General features: G+C 38.4%; 1 protein-coding gene across 6 annotated transcripts in view; it reads left to right on the top strand.

Annotated features, from left to right (window-relative positions):
* LOC143856551 (regulatory-associated protein of TOR 1-like) overlaps positions 1–17,692 on the top strand; it is a 55,339-nt gene that overhangs the window by 17,965 nt on the left and 19,682 nt on the right. For all 6 annotated transcript variants that reach the window (XM_077366830.1, XM_077366812.1, XM_077366821.1 and 3 more), the window contains 9 exons: positions 1,755–1,909; positions 3,870–4,014; positions 4,097–4,175; positions 4,331–4,432; positions 10,520–10,603; positions 10,702–10,809; positions 11,273–11,629; positions 11,761–11,950; positions 12,739–13,365. In XM_077366830.1, the coding sequence (XP_077222945.1) occupies positions 1,755–1,909; positions 3,870–4,014; positions 4,097–4,175; positions 4,331–4,432; positions 10,520–10,603; positions 10,702–10,809; positions 11,273–11,629; positions 11,761–11,950; positions 12,739–13,365 (1,847 nt within the window). The remainder of the gene's footprint in view (positions 1–1,754; positions 1,910–3,869; positions 4,015–4,096; positions 4,176–4,330; positions 4,433–10,519; positions 10,604–10,701; positions 10,810–11,272; positions 11,630–11,760; positions 11,951–12,738; positions 13,366–17,692) is intronic.

The following is a 17,692-nucleotide window of genomic DNA, read 5'->3' as shown; positions in this document are numbered from 1 at the left end:
CGGTTGTGGCAAGTTTAAAAATGTAATAATTTAGTTTATAAAAAAAAAAAAAATTATGGTATTTTTCAGCGGGTTTTTCTTTTGCTTGTAGCGGCTCGACGGAAATCGGGTCGTTACAGTTACGAGGTATTATTGGTCCCATGCTGATTTGATATCTATTGCAGTTACTTTGCTGTGCAATTCAAGATTACTTTACTGTGCAATTCAATTTCAATGAGGTTGCCTACCAAACATCATTCTCTATATTAATGAAATGAAATGCATATCATAACATCTTTCCAGTTTTTTGTTGTTGCAACCATTTTGGTCAAATTTCGGGAATTTCGATGGAAATAATGACGTGGAAGGTATTCATTGAGATTTCGTTTTGGTGGGGATGGAAATGGAAACATTTTGGACGTTTTAGGGAAATTTTGGGGAAATTTTTTGAAATGATAATTATTATTTTTGAAATGAAAGGGAAATTTAAAACCATGGTTTAGATGTTTCTTACAAAAGATGCACATTACATTGGATCTAATTTTTTTTTTGTGACAACCAAGTATTGTCAAGTTGTCACTGAATCCATAATGTCATGTTATCGTGATTGACTTCCACAGTTCCACTTAGTCAGGGGAAAGGTGGACAGATCAGAATTTTGAATTTTCTTTCTTTTTTTTTGGTGAGTGAATTTTGAATTTTCTATTACATGTTTCTAGTCACAGTGAGTCATGGTTTTAAATTTCGGCCGAAATCCGAAATTCTTGGGACCGAAACCGGATTTCACAAATTTTGTCCGAAATTGAATTTTCGGCCTAAATTTCTAGAAATGGATTTTTTTAATATTTTATTATTTCCGAAATTTCCTAAATAATAAAATAATAGTTTTTTTATAACCGGTTTTCGGCTGAAAATTCGGTTTTGGCACCGAAACCGAAACCGAAATTTAAATCCATGGTTACAGTTAAATTGCCGGTATGTTCGACAAAAGACTCATTACAGATCACCATGTATGTTCAATGAAAAAGTTGTGAATATTCTTGGGAACATATCAACTTTTTGCGGGAATTAGAAAGTAGTCTTATACAATTTATCATACATATTTCAGTCATTTATTCCCTTTTAGTATAAAAGTCAGTTTAATCCTTTTAGACATTATGTTGGTGTTGTTACTTCTCCGGTTCGACCCACTAGTTAGTGCCTAAATTGTTCCGTAAATCCCTAGTTTAGTGTATCACACTCAATTTTGGAGGCATGTTACGGCAACTGACCCAATTGGGTTTGATTTTGGAAGTGTTTTCATGATAATCAACGCCAAATTATCATGAGAAACGCTTGTTCCTTTGCGTGTCTCAGGCAATTCAATGGAATAAGGTGAGGATTTGGGGGCTGGTGTTTGGGTCATTTCATTTTTACACCTAACCGATAATGGTCAAGTGAGATCGTGTCAATACTATATGAAAATCTCTATTTATTCGACGTTCTTGTTTCTTTTAAGCTACCAACTTCAACCGGTTTATGTTTTTGCACACTGCATTCGTATGTTCTGAGAAAACTTCCTTGAATTTTCAGTATTGATGTGTATTACTTGTCTCTGTTGGATACTTTGTCGGTTGCTCAAGACTGATTTTATTGACATAATTCGAGTTGATGAGATGGTTGGTAGTAATGATCATCTATGGTCCTTGGCTGTTATAATATTTGTATCTTTTCTTTCTTAAGGTCTTTAATACCTGCTTGCTGGCCTTTTGATTAATTGTCTGTATGTTTCTCAGGTTTTGCACTCGTTCATTACTTCGTGATTCCCTTGATCCTGCTGATGTAGACAAAATTCCTGGGCACCAAAATGACCGGAAAACACTTCTGGGGGAGCTGAATTGGATTTTCACTGCAGTGACTGATACAATTGCCTGGAATGTCCTTCCACATGGTAAATAACTGTTTTAAACCCTATTACTTGTCTACAACTGTTTTTCTCTGGCAGGTAAGCTAGGATTGAACCCACGACCTCATGGTTGGGAAATAGCACCTTCCAGTCCATGTTACAAGGATTCTTCTGAATGGACAAAGAATCCGTGTCGGACACGTCTCGGATTCCAATACTTTAGGATTGACGGAGACACTTCTAGGTCTCTTTTAATTGTTTTCTTTTGTCTGAATACTGCTATCACAACTTTACAATTACTGCATGCTATAAGTTTTATCCATCTTTATAGTAAGCTTTTATATGAAAGTAAAACATTATTTTTTTTCCATGAATAAAATAAAACATTATATTTACTCAATTTACTAAAATTTTTAATATATTATTTATTATAATTAAAATTTCAGAATTAATTAAAATATTTTGGCGAATCAACGAATCTTTCTTTTTGAGGTTTGCCGAATCCGACACTCGATACCCGTGTCGGATTCTGACACTCATACGCGTACTGATGAGACATGGCTTCCAGTTCATCTACAGGCCGAAGCCAACTTGTCTGCAGTTGTTTTGAATCAGCTATTCTTATCTGGGAAAATGATAAATCCCCCCTATCCACTAATTGCAAACCCTTCCTAGTTAACCATTTATCCTCAAATTAGCCCTCCTTTCTAACCTCAGTTAGATAATAGTAACTTTTAAACTAATTCTTTCCTTTCCCTTATCGACTCCTTCCTAGGTAATATATCAGTTTCTGGTTTTTCCATGTGAATTGCATAGAAAGAAAATTTTACTTGATTGTTAAGGGAATGTTTAGATAAAGTTTAGCCATAACCATGGTTTCAAATTTCGGTTTCAGAATGCGTTTCAGTCCTCACCGGAACCCGAAATTTCAGCCGAAATACGACAAAATCATTTAAAATAATATTTTATTAATACAAAATTTCGGGGGATTATTAAATAAGTAACAAAATCGAGATTTTTGGTTTTAAATTCCTCCTGAAATTTCGACCGAAATTATGTAACGTTTCGTGTATTGTGGATTGCGGTTTCGGTCTCTACCGAAATCCAAAATTTTGGATTTTGGTCGAAATTTAAAACCATGGCCATAACTGTAAGCATATATTTATATTACTTTATTGGGAAGAAAAATCAGATCCTGTGAAAATTAGATTGGTCAATCTACTGCAAAATCAAATTAGACATGAAAGGATTGTGACAATGTTAAGAAGAAATTTTGCTGAGGGGGTTTAAAGAAGATGGTGTGTGGGTAGGATGTATGCAGTTTTGGTTTCTAGAAATGGAAGGCAAAGTGGTGTGAAGAACCCAGAATTGAACCCAAGAATTATTTGATAATTGGTGATGTTTTGAAGTCAATTGTTGATGAAACTAGCATGATATTCAAAACCTTTGCTAAATTCTTTTTTTATTTGAATGATATCCTCTGCTAAATTCTTGAGACATCCATCAAGTGCATTTTCTTGAAATTCCGTTGGGCAACTCATTTTTTCTAATTTTTTTCCAGAATCTAGCAATTTCTTCTGCATTGTGGTGGAATTCGTAGACAAAAACAATTAATCATACTTCAACTCCTAGATTCATAAAGTTTGGTTTTTACTTCAAAATCAAATTTTCCATTAAAAAAACATTTTAAATTTCAGTTGCTTGAGAATTTTCAAACGTTTCATTCTGTTTAATGGAACAGAGCTTTGAAAGCAAGAGGCAAGAAGTCGGCCAGGGAAGACGAAACAGTAAACCAACAATATAAACACTAATATTGTTTAACTCTGTGGACAACAAAATAATGAAAATTATTATTATTTATCCGAGGTTAGGATGGAGGGTGGTGCGGGCAGATGCTAAACTTTGTGTTTTTTCATTCGGGGGAAGTGGTAGGGAATTTATATTATTTCCCTTCCCTTCTCTAATTTTGGTCAATTTGTCGCTGACATGGACATGGGTCTTTCAGATTTGTTTCAGAGATTGTTCAGGCAGGATCTGTTGGTTGCTAGTCTGTTCCGTAATTTCTTACTTGCTGAGCGAATTATGCGAGCTGCAAATTGTTCACCAGTTTCATTTCCGGTGTTGCCTTCAACTCATCAGCATCATATGTGGTAGCCATCTGTTCATTTATCTGAATATATTTGTCATAATTCTGCTTTTTTTTATCCCATTTTATAGCATTTTCTTTTATAGGGATGCATGGGACATGGCTTCAGAAATCTGCCTTTCTCAGATTCAATCATTGACTGTCAAACCTGATGCTGAGTTCCAGGTTTTCTATACACTTAGCTTACATTATATACTAAGACTTCTATATTTTGATTGGGAATGATTCAACATTCATGGTTAATTAGTAAGAAATGATGTCCATATCTCTCCCCTCTCTTACATCTTTTCAATTTCCTATCTTCTGATTTTCATTTTCAGCCAAGCCCTTTTTTCACGGAACAGCTAACAGCGTTTGAAGTATGGCTTGACCATGGATCTGAACACAAAAAGCCACCAGAGCAATTGCCCATAGTTCTGCAGGTGAGACTCTTATTTGTAACAGTATCCTATGGATTCTTGTTATCTTGACTCTGTGCCTATGGTACTTCGTAGTACCTATAGCTTTTCATCTATGATTTGGCCGACACTTCGAATTTATTGCCGACACACGTGTCCGACACGACACGCGTGTCCACATGTGTCGACACTCCTTTGGACACTTTTACTTCTATTGCTGGAAGTTTTAGACTTAATGTGGGTGTGTGGACATGTTTTTGTACCATGTCAAGTGTGACATTCTGTTTTTTTTATTGAATATTGTTTTTGCCTCATTTAGACAACTCGTATCCATGCCGAAACTGGACACACGAATCTATATCCACAAATCATGATTACATATGCTTTCTATTTTAGCCGTGTCCCTGTTTCTAAAGTTTGGGGTTTTGCCGTGTCCGACACGGAGACACTCGTGTCCGTGTCCACAAATCATAGCTTTTCATGTAGCATCGAAAAAATCAATAACTTTTCAGGTAAGATTGTAGATTGCTTCTATATCGATGCCATTTTCATCCTTTTAGTTCTTTTTTTTTGTGGTCGTCCTCTTATTACTTTTAAATTTATGCCAGATCATTTTTTCTATGAGATGTTTGAATTTGACTTCTAGGGCATGATTTTACTGCCTCTTAAGTTGCAGTTTACTTGTGTGAGAAGTGTGCTTTATATTTGTTCCCCATTGAACCCATCTTTTTTTTTCAAAAATTTATCTCAGGATAGATTGGGGCTTTTGTATGATCAAAATGCCACAAAAAAATCACATATTTGACTGTTGAATACTAGGGCTCAATAGAGGAATTTTTTGGATCGTAGAACTAGTAGGCCTTACTGTATTTTTACCCGTTTTCAATATTTCAAGGATATTTCATTCATGAACTTATATTTCTTTAATTTATATATTTATATAGGGCTGTAAGTTTTACACACTATAAATTTGGTCCTATGCACCTTATATATTTATGTATGTATTTGTTCGCGTATACACACATACACATGGTATACACACATACCCATGTAGCTCCTTTCGGTTGTCATTTTTGTCTGCCACTGATTGGGGTGGATATTAGTTTCCATTTCTTTACAAAAACAAAATATATAATTCAAAATTCCTATGGATAACAGTAATGATGTATCTCTTCCTCTCCTTTTTTTGAAAAGTGACATATTTCATTAATATTCAGATAGCATTCGATACCAGGAGTCCCAGCCTGCTGTACCAGCCTGCCGTACAAAATATTAAGGTGAATTGGAACGGGCGTACCCGAGACCAGTTTAAATTACACAAAATATCCAAAATTACAATGGAACCCAAGCATTCCGTTTCTGTTTTCTACTGAATGCATTCTTCAGAACTTCTATAACCAGATTAGAACTATCACTCATATCCCTTTTTTTCTCAAATAGATATAGACCTCCTAAACAAAACCTCTGGAGACTTCAATCTAAACGAATGATCAGACACTACCTAAAACCACCTTCAAATTGGTGAAAACATCAGAACCTACTAGAACTGCATCCAGGAGCTCCACGACAAGGTAAAAGAAACTACCCAAAAGATAAAGCACCCCAAAAGAATCCAGATAGGATAGCCCAAGTGAAAGAACGAATCTCTTAAGCTATGGCTATGGAAAGTGACAATTTCTGGATAACGGCAAATCCATTCTCAGTGCTTTACATCAATAAAAAGAGTTGTATCTCCCTTTTTCCAACACTTCTCTATCTTATCAATTGCAGATTCCTTCTTCTTCTATTTCCTTTATCCCTCTTCTCTTGTCCTTCATCCCCTAGCGAAAAAAATAAAATTGGGCCGAAAGGCCTTTCAATTAGGGTTACTACCCTCGGCCCCTTTTTCCTCATCTTTCTTCTCATTACCAACCTTTCTTAATTCCTTCAAATCCCTAATGGCCATTGACTGAAATAGATTTTTTGTGGCTTCCAAATCATCATCGAAACCTATTCCGAAAACATTCCCAATAGCCAACAATTCACCCATTTCATCAGTGGGAATGACACTTTGCTCTTCTGATTCCAGAAAATCTATCAGCCTTAAATCCGCGTCTTGTCTTTCCAAATCCTCTCCTATCCGAGTTTGAACTTCCAAACTTACCTCCCGATCCAAGGAATCCCATGACTCCTGAGGTACATCCTCTGAGTAATCCATCAGTTTTTCCAATCGCTCAATCTTTGCCGCTCTAACCTCTTCCCAACGCTGACGATGGGCTCGTCGCTCCTCTTCTAGAGCATCCTTAAAGAAAGAAAGTTTATAGATTCTGACGAAGGCCTCTTTTGGGTCGGACTTACTTGAAACCTTTAGAAGGCTATCCTTGTTCGCCAAAGCATCCTTCTTAAATTGTTTCCACTGTCTCTTCCAGATACCCATGGAGATTTCCTTAGGCGTAGGACAAACTTCTTCCGCCATTGCTTCATCATACTGTAGAGCCCTAAGAAACTGCAGATCATCTATCTCAAATGTGACCGCTTCCTTTTCCTGGATGAAGAACCAGACTCGGTTGACATAGAGGCTGAAGGATTCTTGAAAGGCTTATCAAAGTCTTTGAGGAGGCGACTAAATTTGGAGGCTAACTTAGATTTTCTTGGTTCTTCTTTTCTTCGAGAACCCAAGAGGTTTCTTTTAAAAAGAGAAAGACCTCCTTTAGTGGCTAAAAGGTAATTGTCGGGATACTCGCCTCTCCCCTTCTGGTCGACTTTACCTGTCTGAAACGACGAGCCCTTTTTGGGTGGATTGACACGAACCCTATTGATGTGACTATTGGGGTCCTTCAATGCTTTTAAATTTCCTTTATACTTATTGCTCTTGAAGAGACGATTTTTATTCTTAACCACCTTTTCCACTGACTTGGGCTGAAGATTACTACAGTTAGAGATATCTTTCTTGGAAGCTTTTCCAGTGAAAATACTTGGTTTAACTTTTGGGGTCTTCTGACACGGTCCTTCCCCAGGGCTGACCACTTTCCCCTTCAATGATGAGGCTAAATTTTTTGGGGCTTCTGCCGGCTTCTCCATTCCCAAAGTAGAAGATAATTCAAATTCTGGGACAGAGTTATCCAACGGTTCTTTTGAACTGGGAATGACAGATTTACCCCCAGAGATTTCCAGCGGCCCAACCACGGGCGAGTCAGTCACCGGCGGAGGGTTAGCAGAGACATCTAGAGAAGGGGCCAAAGGAGCAGAATTTCTAACTCTGCTAAAGGATTATTAAAAGCCATTAAAGACTCATCCACCATATTAACTCCAACTGGATAAACCCTAGAATCTACTAGAAGATTAATAAAAGCAGGCAAACAATTCCACAAGGAGGTTAGAACCTTAACAGAAGCAAATTCCAGGCAGTGGTCATGACTACCCGACATCATAGTTTCCAGAATTTGACCAAAATGTTGACCCAGAGTCTCCACCGTGGAAAAAGACTATGCATGGAGCAGGATGTTAAAGAACTTAAGTGTCACTGTTCTTGCACCAGTATTTAAGGCAGGTGACCACGGATGGAGAGAAACTAGGTATCCACCCAAAGCATCACCTCCCCGCCGAAGAATAGAGGTGGCCTGACTTTGAGACTCAAAGCAAAAGAGAACCAAAGAGGGACTAATGCAAAATGGTTTGCTTAAAAGCGGCAAAGCCCATTTCCTCTTCACCCAAGACCAAACTTCTTCCAAAAAAGACTTATTCCTCAAAGAACCTATCAAACAATTTTTTAAAGTCTTCTTCCTATTGGTGATCAGATCGCTTGGGATAGTAAACACGGGGGGTTTTTCATCCACTCTAGGTATGTGGTACTCCGTATGGATCTCCTTAGGGATCCAAGACTTAGCAGTTTCAACCTTTTTAGTAGACTTCTGCCCCGAACATTTTCTGCAGATGCGACGAGTCTCATAATTGCTATAGCTACACTTCAAACACCTCCAGTCAGCTAATCTTTGGTTTGGTTGTGTCCACCTTCCTCGAGTATATCCATTTCGAAAGTCAAATCTTCTTGTTATCAAATCTAGATCCACCTGACTTCCTACCGATCAGGGAAAGGATCAGGGAAAGGATCTAGGAGGACACCATGGAAATCTCCCTCCACTCTCCCCCTGACTTATCAAGATCAGAGACCTTCGACAGCAGCTGTTAAAAACTCCAGATGAATAGAAAGCTTCCTGAGCTGAGTATCCGCTTTCTACCAAGTCAAGGAACGTTGGGGCCACCCAATCAAGGCTGGAACCACAAACACACTGATTTGTTGGGGAGTCCCGGCCCAATGGGGGGTTCGTCTGCCGGCGATTGAAGAACTCCCGAACGGACATTATCTAAAGCTACAATTTAGCAAATTCTAGTCACCTCCCTTTTACCTTGGCCATGTTCTCGTCCCAGTCATCATTTTTCCCTACAATGTCAATCCTTGGTATGCTCTCTCTTAATGTATCTCTTCCTCTCTCACTGCCTTTTCATCCCTATTCCCTACATATGGTGTAGGGATTGTGGACAACAAACCTTGGTCATTGCCATGAACATAGGAAGCCCTTCATGTGATCATGGTTTTAAATTTCCACCGAAACCGACATGAAACGACCAAGATGTTTCCACTTCCATCACCACCAAAATGATGCCAAAATTGAAGGCATATCAAAACCAAAACCGTAAGTTCATTAGCAATATACTATGTTTTGCTACATTATATTTATATGAATTGCATGTAGAATGTGGTGTATCTATTATGTATACATATTTATTTGGATTACATGTGAAATGTGATAAACACCGAATTATCAGACACATGTGGCAGTGCATGTCCATAGGTGTTCGATGTTGTTAAACTATTATGGATGGCTATCTTGTTTATGTGATGGGTTCTAAGTGTATTTGTGCTTATTGTAGTATGCCCTGAAGTTTCATCTATAAATTCTATCATTAACATATGTTTCTATACATTTCCACCATTTTACTTGATTTCCATCGTAGTTTCAAGTCGAAACCAAAACGTTTCCGTTTCCATGACAACGGAAACCAAAACCGTAGCTTAAAACCTTGCATGTGATGTGGCCACACATTCTCAGGCAAGTCTGCTCATCTTCAATTGCAGGATGATCGTGCCATATTGAAAACTATTAATTTAGCACAAAAAAAAAACTTTTGAGTTTCTAAAACTGATTGCAGAAGCCAACTCGCATAATCGTGCTAATCTAACTGTTGACATTTTGAGATTATCACTATGGGGAAGCGACAGTCACAGCCCAACACCTTGAGAGGCATTGCTAGTACTCAGTACCCCTTCCAAGGGTGTTGAAACGGTTCCTGATATCGAGGCTAACACGACCAGTGTACCTCCTCATTTCTGCACTCCCTGTCTTTCCAAAGATCTTCTAACTCTTCTTCAATGGTTTTGTTTGATTGCTTGGTCCCCCTTCAGCCCTCCTTTTGGCTATCCTAACGACCCAATCTAACCATAGAAAGAGTCTAAACCATGTTCAATGGGTTCTTTCATTTCCTCTGTCCTCCTTTGGCCTTCCTAATGGGCCATCCATCTCACCTATGGAATTTGTCAACAGTCTGTTTCCGTCCCTGTTTCAAGCCCTATACCAATTGCCCTAAACTGCACATTTTGCCAACCGTGGAAGCATTTTATACATAGGTTGAAACTTTGAGAGATAGTGGAAGACCCTTTATGAGAAGACACCGGTTTTGAACATGTTTTAGTATCTTGTCATTTGGGGGAGAAAGTGGTTTAGACTTTAGAGCTTTCTTGATATCAAACTGACTATATTTTTGTGACCCTTGAGGCTATGATCACCAAGATAAATGCCTTTTACGAAGCCTTCTTGAGAAACCCCAAAGGATATGACTGTATTTTCCGTCGCCCAATTAGGAAGCTGCTCTTCAGCATTGTCTCTTGTAATAGTGTTTATCTTTTGCTTTTTAAATGGTTGTGTAATTTGTTTTCTAAAATAATTTTATTTATTGCTTGTGGTATGTTCTTTATTTAGTTCTGATTCATTCTGTTCAGGATTTTCTTTTATCTTAATTTATGATTCACTTTTGATTTCCTTATCCCTAAATTTTACAATGTCACTATTTCAGGTTTTGCTTAGTCAATCTAATAGATTTCGAGCTCTAGTACTTCTAGGAAGGTTTTTGGATATGGGACCTTGGGCTGTGGATCTGGTAACTTGTTGCATTGTCACTGTACTGATATTTGTTAAATATTCTTTTAATGTTCCATCATTCTGTCCAACTTACCTGTAAGTGTTGCTGTTTGATAGGCCTTGTCAGTTGGAATCTTTCCATATGTGAAATTGCTGCAGACGACAGCGTTGGAATTGCGACAAATTCTTGTATTCATATGGACGAAGATCCTTGCCGTGGATAAGGTATTCCGTTTCACACTGGCATTGCTTTGGACATGGTTTTAAATTCCTTCTGAAATATGTTCATTTTGACCGAAATTGTAAAAAATTTGGCCGAAATGACCGAAATTAAAAAAAAAAAATGGTTTCGGTAGGGACCGAAGCCATGGCTTATCAATTTTGGTCGAAATGACCGGAACCTAAATTTAAATCCATGGCTTTGGATGCTGTCTTATATTTGGCTCATTCTCTGCTTTGCCATCACAGACCTGGGTATAAGCTTCTTGTTGTCTGTAGTGTACTGCTATATTATAATTTTATGATCTGTACTATATCGTACTTAGTTTCTGTGGATCAAGCAAATGGTTTCATCACATAACTAACAAAGGAATGTACTTTAGTTTTATTGGCAAGTTCGTCTTTCTTTTTTTCCCTTCATCAATATTCTGGTACGAAAAGTATTAATATCTGTGTTGCCAAAAATCAGTCTTGTCAGGTTGATCTGGTGAAGGATGGGGGCCACATATATTTCATCAATTTCCTTGACAGCATGGATGCTTACCCAGAACAGCGTGCAATGGCGGCTTTTGTTTTGGCAGTTATTTTGGATGGACATCAGCAGGGAAAAGAAGCCTGTATCCAAGCGGGTTTGATGCACGTGTGCTTGAGACATCTCCAACTTGCAAATCCACATGACCAGTTACCAGAGCCTTTACTCCTTCAGTGGCTTTGCCTCTGTCTTGGAAAGCTGTGGGAGGATTTCCCAGAAGCACAAATGGTAGGGTTGCAAGCAGATGCCCCTGCAATATTTGCCCCACTACTCTCTGAACCACCCGGACCTGAGGTATACACGTTCTTTTCGATTGAATAGTTCTCTACAGCTCCCCAATTTAGTGGTGTTTTTTTTGTTTTTTTTTTTGAATGGTCCCAATTTAGTGGTTATATCTTTATAGCAATAAAGTTGGTTTGTGTCAGGTCAGGGCTTCTGCTGTTTTTGCTCTTGGTACCCTTATAAATGTTGGATCTGACTTGTTCAGAGATGGGCTTGGTGGTGATGAGGACTGTGATGATGATGAAAAGAGTAAAGCTGAGTTAAATATTGTTAGAAGCCTTCTGAAAGTTGTTTCGGATGGAAGCCCCCTGGTTAGGTCTGAAGTTTCTGTAGGTATGTGAAAGAATTCGTCGAATTTCCAGGCAGACAATTAAACTTATATTGTTTCCAAGTGTTCTCAATAATATAGACAAGTGTCTGGAGCAGGGACTGTAACATTTTCCTGGACTCTGCTTAACCGTCAGAATTTGAAATGTCCATGTTTGTGTGAATGTCTGTGTTCATTCATCTCTCTGACTCTTTATCTTCATGTTTCTGTGAAATTTCTGTTATTCATTGAATATTTTCATTGAAAATTGAATATTTCAATTTTATTTCCCCATAATTATAGATGGTGGGCTCACATTTTCTACTCTGTCGGAATAGATTTGTTATCTAGTCCGTCGACCAGAAATAGGGTGGGCCCACATTGTTTGGGTGATCAAACCCATTCATCTTATGGGCCTGTCATAGATAGGGTGTGCCCAAAAACTCATCTCCATAGGATCATCCTAACCCTTCGATTTGTGGAGGTTTAAACCCGTCCATTTTAACCTTCACAATTCGAAGGTTGGGATGATCCTATGGGGATGATTTTTGGGCACACCCTATCTATGTTAGGGATTTACAAATGAATGGTTTGCATCACCCAAACAACGTGGGCCCACTCTATTTTTGGTCGACGGAATAGACAATTTATCTAGCCCGTCGGAGTAGAAACATTTTTCCCATTATAGATAAGATAATTAATATTGAATTAATCTTTTTTATTCATTTTTTATGCCGTTTGTAGGAAGTTTTTTCTTTACTTCTGTGTGCTCTAATTGTGAATTGTGAATGCGATGGGTGTATTTGTTTAACAGCTCTTGCGCGCTTTGCCTTTGGCCACAACAAGCACCTGAAGTCAATTGCCGCTGCATGTTGGAAGCCGCAGTCTAACTCTCTACTCGCTTCATTGCCATCTTTGACTAATATTAGAAGTCCAAGTAGTGGCTATACTAACACAAGCCAATACATACAGTCTGGATCTGCCATTCCTTCGCAAATTGGCCCTGTATTGAGACTTGGCAGTGGCAACTCAGCCCTAGGTCGAGATGGAAGGGTCACAAGCAGTAGCCCACTTGCATCTTCTGGAATCATGCACGGCTCCCCATTATCGGATGACTCATCTCAACATTCAGATTCTGGAATATTATTAAAAGAAAGCTGTAGTAATGGGGTCATTAATAACTATTCAAGGCCAGGAGCTCTAGACAATGCATTATATACTCAATGTGTGTTTGCTATGTACGCTTTAGCCAAAGATCCATCTCCTCGCATTGCTGGTCTGGGCAGTCGGGTACTCTCTATTATTGGTATTGAACAAGTAGTTACAAAGACGTTGAGGTTTGGTGGTATAAGTATTCGGCAGGATGATCCCACCGATTCATCTCCAACCCCGAACCTCTCTGGATTAGCACGATCGTCATCATGGTTTGACATGAATGCAGGTAATTTCTCACCTATGCTTCTGATTATGGATTTAAATTTTGGTTTTCGTTTCGGACATATCCGAAACTGAAATTCGGTAAAAAATCAAAGCAAATTTCATTGTTGTACTGAAATTTTGGTAATTTCCACCGAAATTTTGTAAACAAAGTCAAAATAATCACATTTTTTCAAAATTTCGGTTTTGGTCCCAACCGAAATCCGCAATCTCAGCCGAAATTTCGATATTTCGGTTGAAATTTCAAACCATGCTTCTGATTATATTGTTTTCTTATTGCTTGTACTTCCTATGGATGCTTCAGAACTCAAATTCAAAACTAAAGATACTACTATATTTAAGTCAGGCATATACTTTATATTTGTACCTGTTAACATATATTTGTATCAGTTATGTATAACTATCCCTCTCTAGAAGAAAAGCTGTAACCTACCAAAAAAAAAATGATTCTTGGCCAAAAAAAAAGGCAAAGGAAAGCTGTCATCCAGCAGGTATCGCTCACACATTAGTATGTACATAAAATGGCAAGTGATCTTAGCGAGGGGAGGTGATACGGACGGCCAAGATTTTTATGCCCTTTCACAAATCTCCTCTTACTAACCTCTTTGCCTCTCTTCGTCGTACAAAACAAAGTATGCAGCTGTGCTGCAAGCCTCTAAAAGTGGTAATTTTACTGGTTTCATGCAAGAAGAAAATAATGAAGAAGAAAGAATGAAAAAAGATTAGAATAAAGAAGAAGAATTCCCCTTTGTCTCTCTGTTTTTGTGCTTTCCATTCTTTTACAACTTGAGCTTCATAAAGTCTGCTAGTCCTTATGAACTTGCTGCATTTATACATACCATTGATGCAATTCTGGAAAAGATTTTTACAGTCTAAAGAGCCGGAAATGATGTTTGGATTCTCCAAAGATTACTGGTCTGATGTAATTTGCAATAAGGAATTCTAGAGCATGGAAAACAATCCTGACATCATATCGAGCGCTGATCTATATGGAAGATGAAATACCCCAAACTCCCAAACGTGGAAACATTTTGGGGAGAGAGGGTATTTTTGTCCCAAAATATTAAATTATAAAATAATTAAATAAAAATTAGAAATAGTTACTTTCCTAGTTAGAATAAGTTAGGGTTTCCAAAAGCTTGCTAAGTTAGGACTCTTAAAAGCAAGAGTCTAGAAGTAAACCCTTAAGCTACAGACTTTAGAACTTTAACCCTAAAGAGAAACTTTGTGGAGCTTTTGGGAGAGGAGAACGAAGAAAAGTTGGGGAATCCGTCTTCCGAAAGGTATGTAAAATACAATTGTGATTATTTTACTCTCTACAGAGGTTTAGATCTCTTGAGAATAAAGAAGAGATCATGTTTATATAGATTTAATCAAGCCTTGTGTTCTTCGATCAAATAACCATTGATTAGGGTGAGAAAAATTGGTTTTTTCCAAAGATCTTCGCGTTCTTTCGCGTTAGATGCCCTAATCAATTGAGGAGATTGAGAAATAATGTATTAAGATATTTAATATGGTTAAAGATGGATTTTCGGATAGAGAAATCTAAAAGAAACTTGTGTTCTTTTGGGTTTTGGGAAATAATGTATTAAGATATTTAATATGGTTAAAGATGGATTTTCGGATAGAGAAATCTAAAAGAAACTTGTGTTCTTTTGGGTTTTGGAAAACCCAAATCGCGATGTTCGGACCAAGGTTGCCAGAGCAGGCATCGAAACGGGAATCGAAAGCGGGAATCAAAACAGGAATCGAAGGCTCCCAGGGAAGAATCCTGCTTCCTTGGTTCGGACGCCCGAAGGGCAAGGGTCGGGCGCTCGAACACCCATACTCGAGAATTCCCGAGAGGGAGAAAAAATCTCAGAGGCGCCCGAGGGGGTGGCTCGGACGCCCGGTTTGGACGCTCGAACACACAGGGAAGGGTTGATTTTTGGAGATTTTTCCAATAAGTTTTGCGGGCACAGATCTGCCCCGGAAGACTTAAATATTAATCCAAGGTATTAATTAGTGATTAATATGGACTGTAGGTGATACTACACAGTGATTGAAGGAGTTACTTCGTGGGAGACAAATCAAACAAGTACCATAGGTGAGTAGACTTGTTCTACCACAGTTATTCTAATATTGAATATGATTTCTTATGCAAGTATGCATGTTTTGATTGATATTGACTGTGTTAGTGTACACGAGGGTCAATATTCATAGTGTGGTATTGACTCGTAGTTCGGATCTACCATACGCACTAGGGGTGCAACTTGGGTCAGGTTCAACCCAAACCCTACGGGTTGAACCCGATTTTGGGTTGGGTTGGGTTTTTTTTAAAATCCGGTTGGGTTGGGTTGGGAAAAATCAACCCGAATTGGAAATCGGGTTGGGTCGGGTTGGGGTGTCGGGCAACCCAACCCGACCCTAAACCTGATTTTCAATTCCGATATGTGCTTAAAACCCGATTTAACTTAACACATTTCCCATTGAAGCTAGAAATGTGCTTAAATTTCAACATAAATTTATCCTTCAGTTCAGTTACAAAGAGTTTTTATATGGTGGATGCCTGTGCAGGAATGTGAGCAAAAAAAAAATTACGGGGCCCACAAAAAACATGTGCATGAATTGGAAATCGGGTTGGGTCGGGTTGACCCAATTGCAGATCGGGTTGAGTCGGGTCGGGTTGGGAAAATGGGTTCCTCGGGTTGGGTCGGGTTGGCCTCAACCCTACCCGAGTTGCACCCCTAATACGCACGTATGTGCCAGTTGGACTTCTTAGTCCCAGATTTTGCATCAGGACATGGTGTTGTCCAAGTGAGGATGCAACAGTTAATGTCCGTTGAGACAAAGTGTTGGGCTTGGTTACTAGTGTACGTGACTTTTTCTAGACCGTCGAAGGAAAGTCACGGATCAAACCGCGGTATCACCTTTCGCGGTATTTTCGAGGGTGAAATCCCGTACGAGATCGTTGGGATTCGGCTTCCTACGAGTTAGTAGGTAGGTTCCGTTGGCTACGTAGTCTAGCAGTATTAGTCTCACTACACTAGGCATCAGGCACAGTTACAAGATACAATTACAATTACAGGACAGTTATGCATGTTTATGCCAGTTATACAGTTTGCTAGCTTGATTGCTATGCCAGTTACAAATTTACAAATATTGCCAATTATTCTGTTTTTATTAATTGGTGTTATGTTATTAGTGTAGACATCCTTATTTCACTAAGCATTAGATCATTCCACGCATTCTATGTTACAGGTGGAGAACAATAGATGCTTGATTTCGCGGGCTTGGAAGTGAGCAAGGGCGACAATTTAGGATTTATTATTTTTAGTTATTCAGACAGTAGCTTTAAATTCGAGTGAACATTTAGTTATTTAATTTAGTTATTTGATGTAGTCCATTGGACAAAGATATTTTAGTTTCCGCATTGATTACTCTGATAGATAATTAATTTGTTAATTTTAGCAGCTCTGTTTATTGCATGGTTCCAGTGAGAATGCCTTACATATTCGTGGTTTGATGAATATGTGGCGTTGTTATGTGCCTAGACCGTAAACTCGGTTTGGGGCGCTACAGAAGACCTACAAGATCTAAGTGAGAATAATTCGAGGAAAAATGAAAATATCATCCAAGTAATAGAAGAATCTCATCCTCAAAGAAGTTTCTATGGCATCCCTATCCACCAAAATCTTCACTTCTCGGCCGGCGAACGTATAATCATTGAGTTCTCAAAGTGGGCCCTTCCATTAGGGATACGGCAATGCATCAAAGGAATTATTCCATCCGACATACTCCTTATCCAAATAATAGAAGAATCTCATCCTAAAAAGAAGTTTCTATGGGATCCCTATCCTCCAAAATCTGTCTGGCGAACGAATAATCATCGAGTCCTCAAACTAAGTCCAACCATTGATGATACGGTAATGCATCTAAGAAATTATTGCATCTGACATACTCCCCATTGACCCAGGAATAGCGACATGAACTAAATTTGAGAGAGGATTATTATCAAAATTGGCTACTCACTATGAACTTCTTCCATTTATGTGCACCATTGATGCAGTTACTAGAAAGATTTACGCACTCTAAACAGCCCAAGATGATGTCCGAACTGTCCAATAATAAGAAATCTGATTTATGATCTAATTAGGATTTCTAGAGCATGGAAATAAAGAAGAGAAGGTATTCATTGGGTTAGAGACTGCGCCTGCTACCCTTAAGGATCTTTGGTTCCTTATGTTCTTTATTTGCCTTCTTTTGTGTGACATTTGTTGAGTTCCTCAGTCATGTTTGTTTGTTTGTTTTCCCTTATTACTAATAAAATTTCATCATCATTCAGAAGAAAA

This window comes from Tasmannia lanceolata, unplaced genomic scaffold (genome assembly GCF_043159265.1).
Source record: "Tasmannia lanceolata isolate RefF3 unplaced genomic scaffold, GAP_Taslan_0.1 ptg000003l, whole genome shotgun sequence".
Classification (NCBI taxonomy): Eukaryota; Viridiplantae; Streptophyta; class Magnoliopsida; order Canellales; family Winteraceae; genus Tasmannia; species Tasmannia lanceolata.
The sequence above is the reverse complement of the archived record's forward strand: the minus strand, read 5'-3'. Positions and strand labels throughout refer to the sequence as shown.